Raw genomic sequence first — 18024 nt, 5'->3', positions numbered from 1 at the left:
TCAGATATGAGGATGAGGAACAAGATGGGAGCGAGTACTGTGCCTTGTGGAACAGAGCTTTTCACCGTAGCTGCCTCGGACTTTACTCTGTTGACTACTACTCTCTGTGTTCTGTTAGTGAGGAAATTATAGATCCATCGACCGACTTTTCCTGTTATTCCTTTAGCACGCATTTTGTGCGCTATTACGCCATGGTCACACTTGTCGAAGGCTTTTGCAAAGTCTGTATATATTACATCTGAATTCTTTTTGTCTTCTAGTGCATCTAGGACCTTGTTGTAGTGATCCAATAGTTGAGACAGACAGGAGCGACCTGTTCTAAACCCATGTTGCCCTGGGTTGTGTAACTGATGGGTTTCTAGATGGGTGGTGATCTTGTTTCTTAGGACTCTTTCAAAGATTTTTATGATATGGGATGTTAGTGCTATCAGTCTGTAGTTCTTTGTTATTGCTTTACTGCCCCCTTTGTGGAGTGGGGCTATGTCTGTTGTTTTTAGTAACTGTGGGACGACCTCCGTGTCCATGCTCCCTCTCCATAGGATGGTAAAAGCTCATGATAGGGGCTTCTTGAAGTTCTTGATGAACACAGAGTTCCATGAGTCTGGCCCTGGGGCAGAGTGCATGGGCATGTCATTTATCGCCTGTTCGAAGTCATTTGGCATCAGGATAACATCAGATAGGCTTGTGTTAACCAAATTCTGTGGCTCTCTCATAAAAAATTCATTTTGATCTTCGACTCTCAGTCTGGTTAGCGGCTTGCTAAAAACTGAGTCATATTGGGACTTGAGTAGCTCACTCATTTCCTTGCTGTCATCTGTGTAGGACCCATCTTGTTTAAGTAGGGGCCCAATACTGGACGTCGTTCTCGACTTTGATTTGGCATAGGAAAAGAAATACTTTGGGTTTCTTTCGATTTCATTTATGGCTTTTAGTTCTTCCCGCGATTCCTGGCTCCTATAAGATTCCTTTAGCTTAAGTTCGATGCTTGCTATTTCTCTGACCAGTGACTCGCTATGCATTTCAGATACATGTATGTGTTGGTACAACTATACTCTCATACATTCCCCTCTTGCTTCCCCAGACAAAGTTCTTTGTCTCCACAGACTCCTAAGTGCACCACTCACCCTTTTGCCCTCATCAATTCTATGATTCACCTCATCCTTCATAGACCCATCTGCCGACACGTTCACTCCTAAATATCTGAATACATTCACCTCCTCCATACTCTCTCCCTCCAATCTGATATCCAATCTTTTGTCACCTAATCTTTTTGTTATCCACATAACCTTACTCTTTCCTATATTCACTTTTAACTTAATACTAATTGTGAATATTAAAGACTTAACATACACTGCACCTCTTTCATTATAAGTACAGCATAATTTTTTTTACTGTAATCAACCCATAGTAAAATCCAGAAAACACAAAAAAGAATATAATTTTTCTGCTAAGTGAATCAAATTAATGACATTACATATATTTAATTATAAATAATCTATTTAGTAAGAAGAAAATTCAATAAAAGTCTTAGATTACCTTTGCTATTAATATAATGAGATCAGGAAACAGCAAAGCAATTTCTCAAAATTATTTTGAAGTCATTAATAACCAAACATTAATAAAATAAAAGAATAAAAACATTATTCCAAGCACTTTCAAGAAGTTCTCATCTTCAGTATAGTATACATGACCATACCTGACCTCCACCCTCTCTACCTCACATTAATAGTAAGATAAAATAAAGATTTATTAAAAAGTTAACTATTCTTATCTTATCTAAACTTAAGTAGTTATTATGTACTAGGATTAATTTGCCTGAAATGACCCGGCATGATAGTGGCTTTCTTTGAACTTAACAAATCAAAATTGTAATTACACATTGTAACCTTTGCAAAGAAATAAAATCTTTAATCTTTTTTAATCTTTAATATCATTCAATGATTTTGGAATAAAATGTATGGATTCTTCCTTAGACTAAATCTGATTTACTGGTGAATTTTCATGTACTGGTAAAGCACTAAGACTAATAAACCACTAGCAGACAAACACTTAAATAAATATTAAACCTGCTAAGCATAAAAGACAATTGGGTAAGTAATTAGAGTATTAATGCAATACATTTATAGGTGAATTTTAAGATGAAGATGTACATTTGATGGTTACAAAACATAGTCAAAACTGAGTGTATTTTAATATAAAACTTAAGCGAGAAAAAGTTCTATACTTAATAAAATAATGAAAAAGAACTGCATGTACTTGACAAACTAGAGGTCCCCCTGAGTCTCCGAGACATGCGTCACGGCCACCACGATCATAGCCAGCACAGAACATGTCATCAGTAATGCGGTAGAGTGGGATAAACACCGTCCTTTTCCGGCACTCTGATGTTGAGATCAGTGGCACCTGCACTTCCTGAAGAGTATCAGCTGCAAAGTAAGCAGTACTGTATTATCAAATACAAATTTTGATGAAGTTAAACATTCAATAATAAATCAGTTAAACATCAAGACAGTCAGCATAAAATACATTACACTTACGGAATATCTTCCCAACTTCAAAGAGTTGTCCCCAGCCAACAAGAGTACAGAGGCGACCTTGGCGGACAGGGGCTCCTGGTGGTGGAAGGCACACAGGACGCACATAGTCTGTGAACTTGATGGATTCCTCTATTCGCAACAGCGATATATCGTTGATGAAGCCTGTGTCCTCGTACCTGCCAAGTGCAAAAATTTTGTGATGTTATTCCACATCATAAAAGCTTTTATCAGTGATCTGGAAGGGATACTATCTAATCAACTACAGAACCAAGAATTGTATTTATCCACATTGTTATATACTATACCATATACACTAATTAAATTTACGTTATTCTGTATGATCTGAAAAGCAATAAAATACTATGCAGTCAGCACCTTAAAACACAAAAATTAAAAAAAAGTAATGCAGCACTACAGCACTATATATAGCTCACAAAAATGAATTAAGTTTACCTCAATCATTTTCTACAATTAACATTACCATAAAACAATCCAGAATTCATAATTTTTTTTTCAATCATATTCCAAACTAGGCCATAATTCAAAATTTATATTCCATAATGCATGTACAGTATCATAAGTCATAATTGTTTATTATTGTATAGAGTTTTTTCCAACATGCTGGGAGTCTCCTAATAAGGCAGGGTGACCCCAAAGAGAAAGAAACACTTTCACCATCATTCACACATATTCACTGTCTTTGAAGAGGTGCATAGTTATGACAGTTCAGATGTTACTCCAAACAACAAATATCCCAAACCCCTCCTTTAAAGTGTAGGCATTGTACTTTCCACCTCCAGGACTCAAGTCTGGCTAACCAGTTTCCCTGAATCCCTTCACAAAATATTACCCTGCTCACACTTCAACAGCTGGAGTTACCTGGAGAGAGTTCCAGGGGTCAACGCCCACGCGGCCCGGTCTGTGACCAGGCCTCCTGGTGGATCAGAGCCTGATCAACCAGGCTGTTACTGCTGGCTGCACGCAAACCAACGTACGAGCCACAGCCCGGCTGGTCAGGAACCGACTTTAGGTGCTTGTCCAGTGCCAGCTTGAAGACTGCCAGGGGTCTGTTGGTAATCCCCCTTATGTATGCTGGGAGGCAGTTGAACAGTCTCGGGTCCCTGACACTTATTGTATGGTCTCTTAACGTGCTAGTGACACCCCTGTTTTTCATTGGGGGGATGTTGCATCGTCTGCCAAGTCTTTTGCTTTCGTAGTGAGTGATTTTCGTGTGCAAGTTCGGTACTAGTCCCTCTAGGATTTTCCAGGTGTATATAATCATGTATCTCTCCTGCCTGCGTTCCAGGGAATACAGGTTTAGGAACCTCAAGCACTCCCAGTAATTGAGGTGTTTTATCTCTGTTATGCGCACCGTGAAGGTTCTCTGTACATTTTCTAGGTCAGCAATTTCACCTGCCTTGAAAGGTGCTGTTAGTGTGCAGCAATATTCCAGCCTAGATAGAACAAGTCACCTGAAGAGTGTCATCATAGGCTTGGCCTCCCTAGTTTTGAAGGTTCTCATTATCCATCCTGTCATTTTTCTAGCAGATGCGATTGATACAATGTTATGGTCCTTGAAGGTGAGATCCTCCGACATGATCACTCCCAGGTCTTTGACGTTGGTGTTTCGCTCTATTTTGTGGCCAGAATTTGTTTTGTACTCTGATGAAGATTTAATTTCCTCGTGTTTACCATATCTGAGTAATTGAAATTTCTCATCGTTGAACTTCATATTGTTTTCTGCAGCCCACTGAAAGATTTGGTTGATGTCTGCCTGGAGCCTTGCAGTGTCTGCAATGGAAGACACTGTCATGCAGATTCGGGTGTCATCTGCTGTGGCTGACATCCTTGTCTATGTCAGATATGAGGATGAGGAACAAGATGGGAGCGAGTACTGTGCCTTGTGGAACAGCTTTTCACCGTAGCTGCCTCGGACTTTACTCTGTTGACTACTACTCTCTGTGTTCTGTTAGTGAGGAAATTATAGATCCACCGACCGACTTTTCCTGTTATTCCTTTAGCACGCATTTTGTGCGCTATTACGCCATGGTCACACTTGTCGAAGGCTTTTGCAAAGTCTGTATATATTACATCTGCATTTTTTTGTCTTCTAGTGCATCTAGGACCTTGTCGTAGTGATCCAATAGTTGAGACAGACAGGAGCAACCTGTTGTAAACCCATGTTGCCCTGGGTTGTGTAATTGATGGGTTTCTAGATGGGTGGTGTTCTTGCTTCTTAGGACCCTTTCAAAGATTTTTATGATATGGGATGTTAGTGCTATTGGTCTGTAGTTCTTTGCTGTTGCTTTACTGCCCCCTTTGTGGAGTGGGGCTATGTCTGTTGTTTTTAGTAACTGTGGGACGACCCCCGTGTCCATGCTCCCTCTCCAGTTCTTGATGAACACGGAGTTCCATGAGTCTGGCCCTGGGGCAGAGTGCATGGGCATGTCACTTATCGCCTGTTCAAAGTCATTTGGCATCAGGATAACATCGGATAGGCTTGTGTTAACCAAATTCTGTGGCTCTCTCATAAAAAATTCATTTTGATCTTCGACTCTCAGTCTGGTTAACGGCTTGCTAAAAACTGAGTCATATTGGGACTTGAGTAGCTCACTCATTTCCTTGCTGTCATCTGTGTAGGACCCATCTTGTTTAAGTAGGGGCCCAATACTGGACGTTGTTCTCGCTTTGATTTGGCATAGGAGAAGAAATACTTTGGGTTTCTTTCGATTTCATTTATGGCTTTTAGTTCTTCCCGCGATTCCTGACTCCTATTTAGATTCCTTTAGCTTAAGTTAGATGCTTGCTATTTCTCTGACCAGTGTCTCCCTACGCATTTCAGATATATTGACCTCTTTTAGCCGCTCTGTTATTCTTTTCCATCGCCTGTAAAGGGAGCGCCTGTCTCTTTCTATTTTACATCTACTCTTCCTTTTTCTTAGAGGAATAAGCCTTGTGCATACATCGAGTGCCACCAAGTTAATCTGCTCTAGGGATAAGTTGGGGTCTGTGTTGCTTAGTATATCTTCCCAGCTTATATCGGTTAGGACTTGGTTTACTTGGTCCCACTTTATGTTTTTGTTACTGAAGTTGAATTTGGTGAATGCACCCTCATGACTAATCTCATTATGTCGGTCTGGGGCTCCGCGCATACATGTCTGAACCTCAATTATGTTGTGATCTGAATATATTGTTTTTGATATGGTGACATTTCTTATCAGATCATCATTGTTAGTGAAGATGAGGTCTAGTGTATTCTCCAGTCTAGTAGGCTCTATTATTTGCTGGTTTAAATTGAATTTTGTGCAGAGATTTAAAAGCTCGTGCGAGTGTGAGTTTTCATCAGAGCTGCCTCCTGGTGTTATTACTGCAACAATATTATTTGCTATATTCCTCCATTTTAGGTGCCTTAAGTTGAAATCCCCCAGGAGCAAGATGTTGGGTGCAGGAGCTGGAAGATTTTCCAGACAGTGGTCAATTTTTAACAGCTGTTCCTGGAATTGCTGGGATGTTGCATCCGGAGGCTTGTAGACTACCACAATGACTAGGTTTTGGTTCTCGATCTTTACTGCTAAAACTTCCACTACATCATTTGAGCCATTAAGCAGTTCTGTGCAAACAAGTGACTCTGCAATGTACAAGTCCCAAAAACCATTCGTCTCCTCTCACTCCTATCTAACATGCTCACACATACCTGCTCTACATATGTTCAAGCCCCTTGCATGCAAAACCTCTTTTACCCCCTCCCTCCATCCTTTCCTAGGACAGCCCCTATCCCTCCTTCCCTCCACTACACATTTATACAGCCTCCAAGTCATCATCTTATTTTGCTCCATCTTCTCTAAATAACCAAACCACCTCAACAACTCCTCCTCAGCTCTCCGAATAACACTTTTAGTATTTCACAGGGGGAGTGCTAAACCTGTAGGCATCATACAGCACTTAGAGGAATAGGAGGCATTCAGATTGATTCAAGGAAAGGGAGGGTAGGTCCAACTCTCTGAATCAAGAATCTTTCACTGGCATCATGGCACCTTCTTCGAAGGGTTATACAAAGGGACAATATAATAAAAAGAAATTTATTCCTTGGATCAAGAGCTTCTTACCCATACAAGGTAGTATACCTTTAAGAGCTGATCACCCTTATACATTGACCCTTTATGCATCTTTTTTAAAATGATTCCTACACCCCAGAAATCTGTTCTGCTGAATGACTGTTTCATGTTCATCAATTTTCATGTCAAAGGCCTTCTTGCAATAAAGATTTCCTTCTTTACAAGATCTCTTGTTAGTCTGTAATATGTGAAGTAGTTTTGCTATTCCTGGGATGCACTTCATTCTGCCCAGGTAGTTTACTAGTCTCTTTTATTATATGCATGTACATAGCAAGAACTGATAGGATCATGACAGAAATGTTGAAAGCAGGGAGGGATATAGTGTTGGAGTGGTTGGTATTTTTGTTTAATGAATGTATGAAAGAGGGGAAGGTACCTAGGGATTGGCAGAGAGTGTGTATAATTCCTTTATATAAAGGGAAGGGGGACATAAGAGATTGTAAAAATTATAGAGGAATAAGTTTACTGAGTATACCAGGTACAATGTATTGTAGGGTTATTACTGAAAGAGTTAGAGGTAAGACAGAGAGCAGGACTGTAGATGAGCAAGGAGGCTTTAGAATGGGTAGAGGACATGTAGATCAGGTGTTTACATTGAAGCATATATATGAACAGTATTCAGATAAAGGTAAGGAAGTTTTCACTGCATTTATGGATTTAGAAAAGACATATGATAGAGTGGATAGGGGAGCAATGTGACAGATGTTGCAAGTGTTTGGAATAGGTAGTAAGTTACTATATGTTGTAAAGAGTTTTAATGAGGATAGTGAGGCTCAGGTTAGGGTGTGTAGGAGAGAGGGAGACTACTTCCCAGTAAAATTAAGTCTTAGACAGGGATGTGTAATGTCACCATGGTTGTTTAACATATTTATAGATGGGGTTGTAAAATAAGTAAATGCTAGGGTGTTGGGGAGATGGGTGGGATTAAATTATGGGGAATCAAATACAAACTAGGAGTTGACACAGTTACTTTTTGCTGATGATACTATGCTTTTGAGGGATTCTAAAGAAAGGTTGCTAAGGTTAGTGGACGAGTTTGGGAGGGTGTGTAAAGGTAGAAAGTTGGAAGTGAGCGCAGATAAGAGTAAGGTGATTTATATTTATTTTTTATTAACACACTGGCCATCTTCCACCTGGAGTTTACCTGGAGAGAGTTCCGGGGGTCAACGCCCCCGCGGCCCTGTCTGTGACCAGGCCTCCTGGTGGATCAGAGCCTGATCAACCAGGCTGTTACTGCTGGCTGCACGCAATCCAACGTATGAGCCACAGACCGGCTGGTCAGGTACCGACTTTAGGTGCTTGTCCAGTGCCTGCTTGAAGACAGCCAGGGGTCTATTGGTAATCCCCCTTATGTATGCTGGGAGGCAGTCGAACAGTCTCGGGCCCCTGACACTTACTGTATTGTCTCTTTAACGTGCTAGTGACGCCCCTGCTTTTCATTGGGGAGATGTTGCATCGTCTGCCGAGTCTTTTGCTTTCGTAGTGAGTGATTTTCGTGTGCAAGTTCAGTACTAGTCCCTCTAGGATTTTCCAGGTGTGTATAATCATGTATCTCTCCCGCCTGCGTTCCAGGGAGTACAGGTTCAGGAACTTCAAGTGCTCCCAGTAATTGAGGTGTTTTATCTCCGTTATGCACGCCGTGAAGGTTCTATGTACATTTTCTAGGTCAGCAATTTCACCTGCCTTGAAAGGTGCTGTTAGTGTGCAGCAACATTCCAGCCTAGATAGAACAAGCGGATTGAAGAGTGTCATCATGGGCTTGGCATCCCTAGTTTTGAAGATTCTCATTATCCATCCTATCATTTTTCTAACAGATGCAACTGATACAATGTTATGGTCCTTGAAGGTGAGATCCTCCGACATGATCACTCCCAGGTCTTTGACGTTGGTTTTTCGCTCTATTTTGTGGAAGGAATTTGTTCTGTACTCTGATGAAGTTTTAATTTCCTCATGTTTACCATATCGGAGTAATTGAAATTTCTCATCGTTGAACTTCATATTGTTTTCTACAGTCCACTGAAAGATTTGGTTGATGTCCGCCTGGAGCCTTGCAGTGTCTGCAATGGAAGACAGTGTCATGCAGATTCGGGTGTCATCTGCAAAGGAAGACACAGTGCTGTGACTGACATCCTTGTCTATGTCAGATATGAGGATGAAAAACAAGATGGGAGAGAGTACTGTGCCTTGTGGAACAGAGCTTTTCACCGTAGCCGCCTCAGACTTTACTCTGTTGACTACTACTCTTTGTGTTCTGTTTGTGAGGAAATTGCAGATCCATTTACCAACTTTTCCTGTTATTCCTTTAGCACACATTTTGTGTGCTATTACGCCATTATCACACTTGCCGAAGGCTTTTGCAAAGTCTGTATATATTACATCTGCATTCTTTTTGTCTTCTAGTGCATCTAGGACCTTGTCGTAGTGATCCAGTAGCTGAGACAGACAGGAGTGACCTGCTCTAAACCCATGTTGCCCTGGGTTGTGTAACTGATGGGTATCTAGATGGGTGGCAATCTTGCTTCTTAGGACCCTTTCAAAGATTTTTATGATATGGGATGTTAGTGCTATCTGTCTGTAGTTCTTTGCTATTGCTTTACTGCCCCCTTTGTGGAGTGGGGCTATGTCTGTTGTTTTTAGTAACTGTGGGACGACCCCCATGTCCATGCTCCCTCTCCATAGGATGGTAAAAGCTCATGATAGGGGCTTCTTGCAGTTCTTGATGAACACGGAGTTCCATGAGTCTGGCCCTGGGGCAGAGTGCATGGGCATGTCATTTATCACATGTTCAAAATCATTTGGCATCAGGATAATATCAGATAGGCTTGTGTTAACTAAATTCTGTGGCTCTCTATTAAAAAATTCATTTTGATCTTCGATTCTCAGTATGGTTAGCAGCTTGCTAAAAACTGAGTCATATTGGGACTTGAGTAGCTCACTCATTTCCTTGCTGTCATCTGTGTAGGACCCATCTTGTTTAAGTAGGGGCCCAATACTGGATGTTGTTCTCGAATTTGATTTGGCATAAGAAAAGAAATACTTTGGGTTTCTTTCGATTTCATTTATGGCTTTTAGTTCTTCCCGCAATTTCTGACTCCTATAAGATTCCTTTAGCTTAAGTTCAATGTTTGCTATTTCTCTGACCAGTGTCTCCCTACGCATATCAGATATACTGGCCTCTTTAGCTGCTCTGTTATTCTTTTCCATTGCCTGTAAAGGGAGCACCTGTCTCTTTCTATTTTACATCTACTCCTCCTTTTTCTTAAAGGAATAAGCCTTGAGCATACATTGAGTGCCACCGAGTTAATCTGTTCTAGGCATAAGTTGGGGTCTGTGTTGCTTAGTCTATCTTCCCAACTTATTTCTTTAGGACTTGATTTACTTGGTCCCACTTTATGTTTTTGTTATTGAAGTCGAATTTGGTGAAGGCTCCCTCGTGACTAATCTCATTTTGTTGGTCTGGGGGTCCGCACATACATGTCTGAACCTCGATTATGTTGTGATCTGAGTATATTGTTTTTCATATGGTGACATTTCATATCAGATCATCATTGTTAGTGAAGATGAGGTCTAGTGTATTCTCCAGTCTAGTCGGCTCTATTATTTGCTGGTTTAAGTTGAATTTTGTGCAGAGATTTAAAAGGTCGTGTGTGTGTGAGTTCTCGTCAGAGCTGCCTCCCGGTGTTATCACTGCCACAGTGATAACAGTGCAACAGTGAGCAGGGTGGCTCAAAAAAGAAAAACTTTCATCATCATTCACTCCATCACTGTCTTGCAGTGATGGAGTCCCTTTCATCTGTCAGATACTGCTGTATTCAGTGGAGTATCATCCCCAGCATCCCATCCTGCTTATAAAATTTGTATAATACTGTAGTTATCTTAGAGACATTGTGTATGTTCTTATTACTAGTAACATACTTACTCAGGATGTATAAAGATGTGAGAGATGTGTCCAAGTTGTTCGTAGGGTGACGGGAACTTTGTGCCTCGTCGCAGAGCTCCCAGCCGTGCCACCCAATAGTTGTTGGTAGCCCTGCATAAGGAGGCAATATTAGGATATATCACACCTGCAGGTTATAGTTCCTACTTCACTATTCTGGTGACTCTAAGCTATGGTTATAACACACGCACACACAAAAATACGAAATTACAAATAGTTACTCACACAATAGGTCATCATGCAATAGGTACCAAGTACAGTGGTACCTTGACTTACAAGTGTCTCAACTTATGATTTTCCGAGTTACGAGCCATCGCTCAGTCAATTTTTTGCTTTGAGTTGTGAGCCAAAATCCGAGTTACAAGCAAGCTTCAGATACATTGCCACTAGTTGGCGCAGCGAACGCCACAATATCCACCCAGCATCCCACATCACTTGTTCAGTGTACTGGTTACCTCACCATGGAAGCATCTCTCTTGCTAATCTGCGGTAGTGGTGGTGGTAGTGGTGCTGGTAGTGGTAGAGGTGGTGGTGGTAGTGGTGGTGGTGGTGGCAGAAGTGGTGGTGGCAGAAGTGGTGGTGGTAGTGGTGCTGGTAGTGGTAGAGGTGGTAGAGGTGGTGGTGGTAGAGGTGGTGGTGGTAGTGGTGGTGGTGGTGGTGGCAGAAGTGGTAGAGGTGGTGGTGGTAGAGGTGGTGGTGGTAGTGGTGGTGGTGGTGGTGGTGGCAGAAGTGGTAGAGGTGGTAGAGGTGGTGGTGGTAGAGGTGGTGGTGGTGGTGGTGGTGGTGGTAGTGGTGGTGGTGGTGGCAGAAGTGGTGGTGGTGGCAGAAGTGGTGGTGGTAGAGGTGATGGTGGTAGTGGTGGTGGTGGCAGAAGTGGTGGTGGTAGTGGTGGTGGTAGTGGTGGTGGTAGTGGTGGTGGTAGAGGTGGTAGTGGTGGTAGAGGTGGTGGTGGTAGAGGTGGTAGAGGTGGTAGTGGTGGTAGAGGTGGTGGTGGTAGAGGTGGTGGTGGTAGAGGTGGTGGTGGCAGTGGTGGTGGTGGTAGAGGTGGTAGTGGTGGTAGAGGTGGTAGTGGTGGTAGAGGTGGTGGTGGTAGAGGTGGTGGTGGTAGAGGTGGTGGTGGCAGTGGTGGTGGTAGAGGTGGTAGTGGTGGTAGAGTTGGTGGTGATAGTGGTGGTGGTGGTAATGGGTAGTGGTGGTGGTGGTAGAGGCAGTGGTGGTAGAGGTGGTGGTGGAGGCAGTGGTGGTGGTGGTAGAGGTGGTAGTGGTGGTGGTAGATGTGGTGGTGGTGATAGAGGTGGTGGTGGTAGAGGTGGTGGTGGTAGAGGTGGTGGTGGTGGTGGTAGTGGTGGTGGTAGAGGTGGTGGTGGTAGAGGTGGTGGTGGTAGAGGTGGTGGTAGAGGTGGTGGTGGTAGAGGTGGTGGTAGAGGTAGTGACAGGTGGTGGTGGTGGTAGAGGTGGTGGTGGTAGTGGTGGTGGTGGTAGTGGTGGTGGTGGTAGAGGTGGTGGTGGTAGAGGTGGTGGTGGTAGTGGTGGTGATAGAGGTGGTGGTGGTGGTGGTGGTGGTAGAGGTGGTGATGGTAGAGGTGGTGATGGTAGAGGTGGTGGTGGTAGAGGTGGTGGTGGTAGAGGTGGTGGTGGTAGAGGTGGTGGTGGTAGAGGTGGTGGTGGTAGAGGTGGTGGTGGTGGTAGAGGTGGTGGTGGTGGTAGAGGTGGTGATGGTGGTAGAGGAGGAGGAGGAGGAAGAGGAGGAGATGGTGGTAGTGGTGGCGGCGGTTGTGGTGGTGGCAGCGGCGGCGGCGGCAGTAGTGGTGGCGGCGGTGTAACAAGTAAGTAAAGCAATTAAGCGATTGAGTTTATGACGAGCAAAAGCGACCACCCTCCACCTCTGCCAGCATCTTCTGTTAGCTCATGTCCTCTGATCTCCAAGGTAATTACACTTTATAAAACCAGTTTATTTCTTTACATTCTCTTTTATTATGTTTTATACAACATTTCTTATTTATAAATACATTTTTCTTGTTTATTAACCCTTTCAGGGTCCGTCCCGTAGATCTACGGCTTTACGTTCAGGGTCCAAACCGTAGATCTACGCCATGAGCTCAGCTCACTCTGATAAACTGTGAGTGGTACATTTGGGCCTAGATATGAGAGAATACATCTATGTGGTATGTGTGCACCACATAAAACAGATACTGCAGCACACTGTGTATAATGAGAGAAAAAAAATGAAATCATGATTTTTCGATTAAAACAGCAACTTTGCAGTGTTTTTTCGTATGTTTTTTATAGTTGTATTTGCAATTTCTTGGTCTCATTTGATAGAATGGAAGACATATTACAGAAATAGAGATGATTTTGATTGGTTTTAGCACCGGAAATGGCTTGAAACTGAGCTCAAAGTAGCAGAAATGTTAAATTTTTGCCGATATTCAAGAGTAAACAAACGACCTCACACGTCTAATACACGCCAGCTGGTGGGTCTAATATACATTCACAAATATGGTGATGATATTTATACAATTATTACAGTATTGCATAACAGTAAATCTTCTATTTTTTGGTGTGAATAAAAATTCATTATGTGAATAAAAAATCAAAATGGAATTTATTTGTAAAGCCTCAAAACATAACTAATGAACAGAGGAAATGTTAGTTTAGTGCCAGGAATGCCTACATTGTTCATTCTGGACCCTATTTTGAAATTGGAATATTTTGAACTTTGTGTTAAATTGGCCAAATTAACAATTTCCGATCACTTTATTTTGTAGTTGAAACAGTTGACTTGGCGATTTCTTGTGCTCAATCGATAGAATAGAAGTAATACTAGTGAAATAGCTAAGAATTTGGTTGATTGGAATAATGTAATTGGCCTAAAATGGGAGTCAAAGTCGGCAAAATCGCCGATTCGTAAATATCGCTGACACATCAAAATTCGCGAGAGCATAATTTCGTCAATTTTCCACCAAATTTCGTACTTTTTGTTTTATTACCTTCACAAAAAGATTCTCTACGATTTCATAAGAAAAAATAACAAATTTTTTTTTTGAAAATTCTTGGACACTGGTGCGTGACTCCAGATTTGGGCCTTGGACCCTGAAAGGGTTAAAAACCCATAACAAAAATACTGGGGTGGTTTTTTGGAAGCTGGAACCTGTAATGGCATTTCAATTAATTTCAATGAGGAAAATTGATTTGATATATGAGAAAACTGAGTTACGAGCTCGGTCACTCGTAAGTCAAGGTACCACTGTAATTATACAACAGAAATCGGACTGTAATACTGTTGTAAGGAAAGAGAGAATTAAGTTAATAAAAGAATCCTAATATATAAATTTAAAAATTATAATGGATACAAAAGAGCTTGAAATGAGTTTATTTACTATGATAAGAAGAGAAGAGAAGAGAAGAGAAACTTCAAAAAAAAAAAAAAAAATTGCAGAAGAATAACACAGCCTAATTGTTAAATTTGTGAAGAATATGTTAAATGCATATGGTAAAACACAAAGAATTAAGGATAGTGACAATATAGTTATTTTCAGAAGAGAAAAGGTAAGTGAAACAATAAATTTCTTAAGCGTATCTAGAGACAAAATTGAGTTTAAAAATGAGGAATAAAAGTGACAGTACATACTCTGGTTGGAGTAATTCACATATAGGCCAGAATTTGGAAAGGAAAGAGCAGACAACATTTTGGTCCATCTTAGATCACTATCTCAATTTGATAATGGTCCAGGACAGACTGGAAGATTATCCAAAGTCAATTTCTAAGTTGCAGATTAAAAGTGACTGAAGATGAGGCTTTATACTCATTCTTCTTGCAACATCTCTTAATAAGAATTCCTATAAATTCCAAGGACTAAAATATAAAGTATTTGACCATCTTTGCTAAGACTGATTACTGAAATGAAAAACAAAAAAAGTCACCAGGCCACAGAAGGAAGGAATGAAAAAAGTATTAAACCCAGATAGATCATTTAACACTGAGGTGATCATGGAGGACTCACCCATAGAAGCAGTGGCCAGCAGAAACAAGCCACTGATGGTTGATAAGTGTGGCACCACACTGATATTCACCTTCCTTGTAGAGGGCAGCATGCCATGGCCAAGACCCCAGTCCACTGTTGTTGCCCCCCACAATCCTAAACACATAACACTCTTGGTCAATTTAAAGATACGTGATTTATGTTAATTCTTGAAAACACTGAATATAGTACTTGCCGAATTAAAGAGTATCGTTATCTTTATGGCACTTTTTTGCCCTGAAGGGCAAATGTACTTGGGAGAGCCAGCCATTCTTAGTTTTGTGTAATAATATTTTGCATGCACTTGCATACTAACATATCCTATTACATAAATATTATATAAATAATATCTCTTGTCATTTGTATTCTATAATAATGTAATGATTAAAACAAGCCTTCTTAAGTATGATAAATATCTATGTACTGTGTGATCTTCATAATTTCTCATAAGCCTATAATAATGCTGTTTTGAGCACTGACCTTATTCTGTCAGATGATCACCTATGAACTCAATCATTTTACATTAAAAATAATTTTTTAACACAACTGCTGTTTCCCACTGAGGCACGGTGACCCAAAGATGAAGAAATGTAAAGTTTCTTCTTTTTACATTTAGTAATTTATACAGAAGAGGTTACTAGCCCCTTGCTCCCAGCATTTTAGTTGCCTTTTACAACACACATGGCTTACGGAGGAAGGATTCTTCTCCACTTCCCTATATGTACTAATTTTTCAATTATGCCCTCTTTCCAAAGGATGAGGGAGGTGTTCTTTTTCTCTTACCTCTCCCTACCTCCTTGAATTCATAATTACATTGAAATATATTTTTAAATAATTCTGTAATGCTGAAGAGCAGTTCAAGAGCAGGACAATGCTAGTCATGTGTGAGCCAGACAAAGGATGAACCCTGGAAACCAGAGAATTATGTAGTGCATATTATAGTTAGTTTTGAAGATGATTCATTTTATTCTATTAAGAGTTGTGTCAAGAGCATCTGACACCTGTCTTATCTATAAATTTTATTGATGAATAATCTCCTTTTATTAATTTAGAAGTTGTAGATTTTCCCTATATTATAAATTTCAGTTCCAAAAAAAATAGTTGTAAAACTCAGCTGGTGGAAAAAACTCATGAAGTGCATGCATAACTAACTTTCCAGTAATTTATAATGAACACTCTAACAATTCAAGAGATTAAAATAAAAATAATAGTCCACTTTCCATATACAATTACAACACACAATCTCTATATAATTTTTAAAACATGCCATTTCTTCTTTACTTTATTGATTAAGAGTCTACCTTATTAGACTAAGCTAAGAGTAAAATAAAATCCAGTAACCTTGTCATATCTTTTTTTTTTCTTTTAACACACCGGCCGTATCCCACCGAGGCGGGGTGGCGCAAAAGGAAAAACGAAAGTTTCTCCTTTTACATTTACTAATATATATACAGGAGAAGGGGTTACTAGCCCCTTGCTCCTGGCATTTTAGTCACCTCTTACAACACGCATGGCTTACGGAGGAAGAATTCTGTTCCACTTCCCCATGGAGGTAAGAGGAAATAAACAAGAACAAGAACTATTAAGAAAATAGAAGAAAACCCAGCGGGGTGTGTATATATATATGCTTGTACATATATGTGTAGTGTGACCTAAGTGTAAGCAGAAGTAGCAAGACGTACCTGAAACCTTGCGTGTTTGTGAGACAGAAAAATGGACACCAGCAATCCTACCATCATGTAAAACAATTACAGGCTTTTGTTTTACACTCACTTGGCAGGACGGTAGTACCTCCCTGGGCGGTTGCTGTCTACCAACCTACTACCTAGGACTCATATATATCATCACACAGATTTAAGAATAAGTACAAAAGGGCCAAAGAGGCTAGGAGAGAGTGAATCTGGCAAGTAGCAAGTTGAGAGGTAAGGGCGAGAGCTAAGACTTGGCCCCAGCAACCACATACAGGTGGGTACTGCATATAGGTGAATATGCACACAGGCAGGGCCAGGAGCTAAAACTCAAACCCTGCAACCAAATACTATATATATTTTTTTTTTTTATTATTATCACACTGGCCGATTCCCACCAAGGCAGGGTGGCCCGAAAAAGAAAAACTTTCACCATCATTCACTCCATCACTGTCTTGCCAGAAGGGTGCTTTACACTACAGTTTTTAAACTGCAACATTAACACCCCTCCTTCAGAGTGCAGGCACTGTACTTCCCATCTCCAGGACTCAAGTCCGGCCTGCCGGTTTCCCTGAATCCCTTCATAAATGTTACTTTGCTCACACTCCAACAGCACATCAAGTATTAAAAACCATTTGTCTCCATTCACTCCTATCAAACACGCTCACGCATGCCTGCTGGAAGTCCAAGCCCCTCGCACACAAAACCTCCTTTACCCCCTCCCTCCAACCTTTCCTAGGCCGACCCCTACCCCGCCTTCCTTCCACTACAGACTGATACACTCTTGAAGTCATTCTGTTTCGCTCCATTCTCTCTACATGTCCGAACCACCTCAACAACCCTTCCTCAGCCCTGTGGACAACAGTTTTGGTAATCCCGCACCTCCTCCTAACTTCCAAACTACGAATTCTCTGCATTATATTCACACCACACATTGCCCTCAGATATGACATCTCCACTGCCTCCAGCCTTCTCCTCGCTGCAACATTCATCACCCACGCTTCACACCCATATAAGAGCGTTATATATATATACAATGGACCCCCGCATAACGATTACCTCCCAATGCGACCAATTATGTAAGTGTATTTATGTAAGTGCGTTTGTACGTGTATGTTTGGGGGTCTGAAATGGACTAATCTACTTCTCAATATTCCTTATGGGAACAAATTCGGTCAGAACTGGCACCTGAACATACTTCTGGAATGAAAAAATATCGTTAACCGGGGGTCCACTGTATATATATATATATATACATATATATATGCAAAACAACCACTCTGAAAGAATAGAGAAATTCCAAGCGCTTTCGTGACTACTCACATTATCAAGGAACTACGATAATGTGAGTAGTCACGAAAGCGCTTGGAATTTCTCTATTCTTTCAGAGTGGTTGCTTTGCATATTTTGAAATCACCTGTTCACTGTGATCTTATTGCACACACACATATATATATATATATATATATATATATATATATATATATATATATATATATATATATATATATATATATATATATATATATATATATATATATATATACATACATAGGCAAGTACATACACATACAAATCTCTTTGACAGCACTACTCTGAAGTGTTTTAGTTGGGTGTTAAAGGAAGCATAACAAAAACTGTACTATAAAAGTTCTGTTAGTGTGGTAAGTTGTAAAGGGAAAGAGAAAGATCATTTTTTCAAAACTTTGTATTAAAGGTGTTATG

General features: G+C 40.8%; 1 protein-coding gene across 5 annotated transcripts in view; it reads right to left on the bottom strand.

The window, feature by feature from the left end:
- The window catches only part of LOC128684534 (uncharacterized), a 315325-nt gene that overhangs the window by 19214 nt on the left and 278087 nt on the right, over positions 1-18024 (bottom strand). For all 5 annotated transcript variants that reach the window (XM_053770779.2, XM_070096520.1, XM_070096531.1 and 2 more), the window contains 4 exons: positions 14594-14728; positions 10572-10682; positions 2538-2713; positions 2257-2426 (listed from right to left, as the gene is read on the bottom strand). In XM_053770779.2, the coding sequence (XP_053626754.2) occupies positions 2257-2426; positions 2538-2713; positions 10572-10682; positions 14594-14728 (592 nt within the window). The remainder of the gene's footprint in view (positions 1-2256; positions 2427-2537; positions 2714-10571; positions 10683-14593; positions 14729-18024) is intronic.

This window comes from Cherax quadricarinatus, chromosome 4 (assembly GCF_038502225.1).
Source record: "Cherax quadricarinatus isolate ZL_2023a chromosome 4, ASM3850222v1, whole genome shotgun sequence".
Lineage (NCBI taxonomy): Eukaryota > Metazoa > Arthropoda > Malacostraca > Decapoda > Parastacidae > Cherax > Cherax quadricarinatus.
This window is presented reverse-complemented; position numbering and strand designations above follow the sequence as displayed.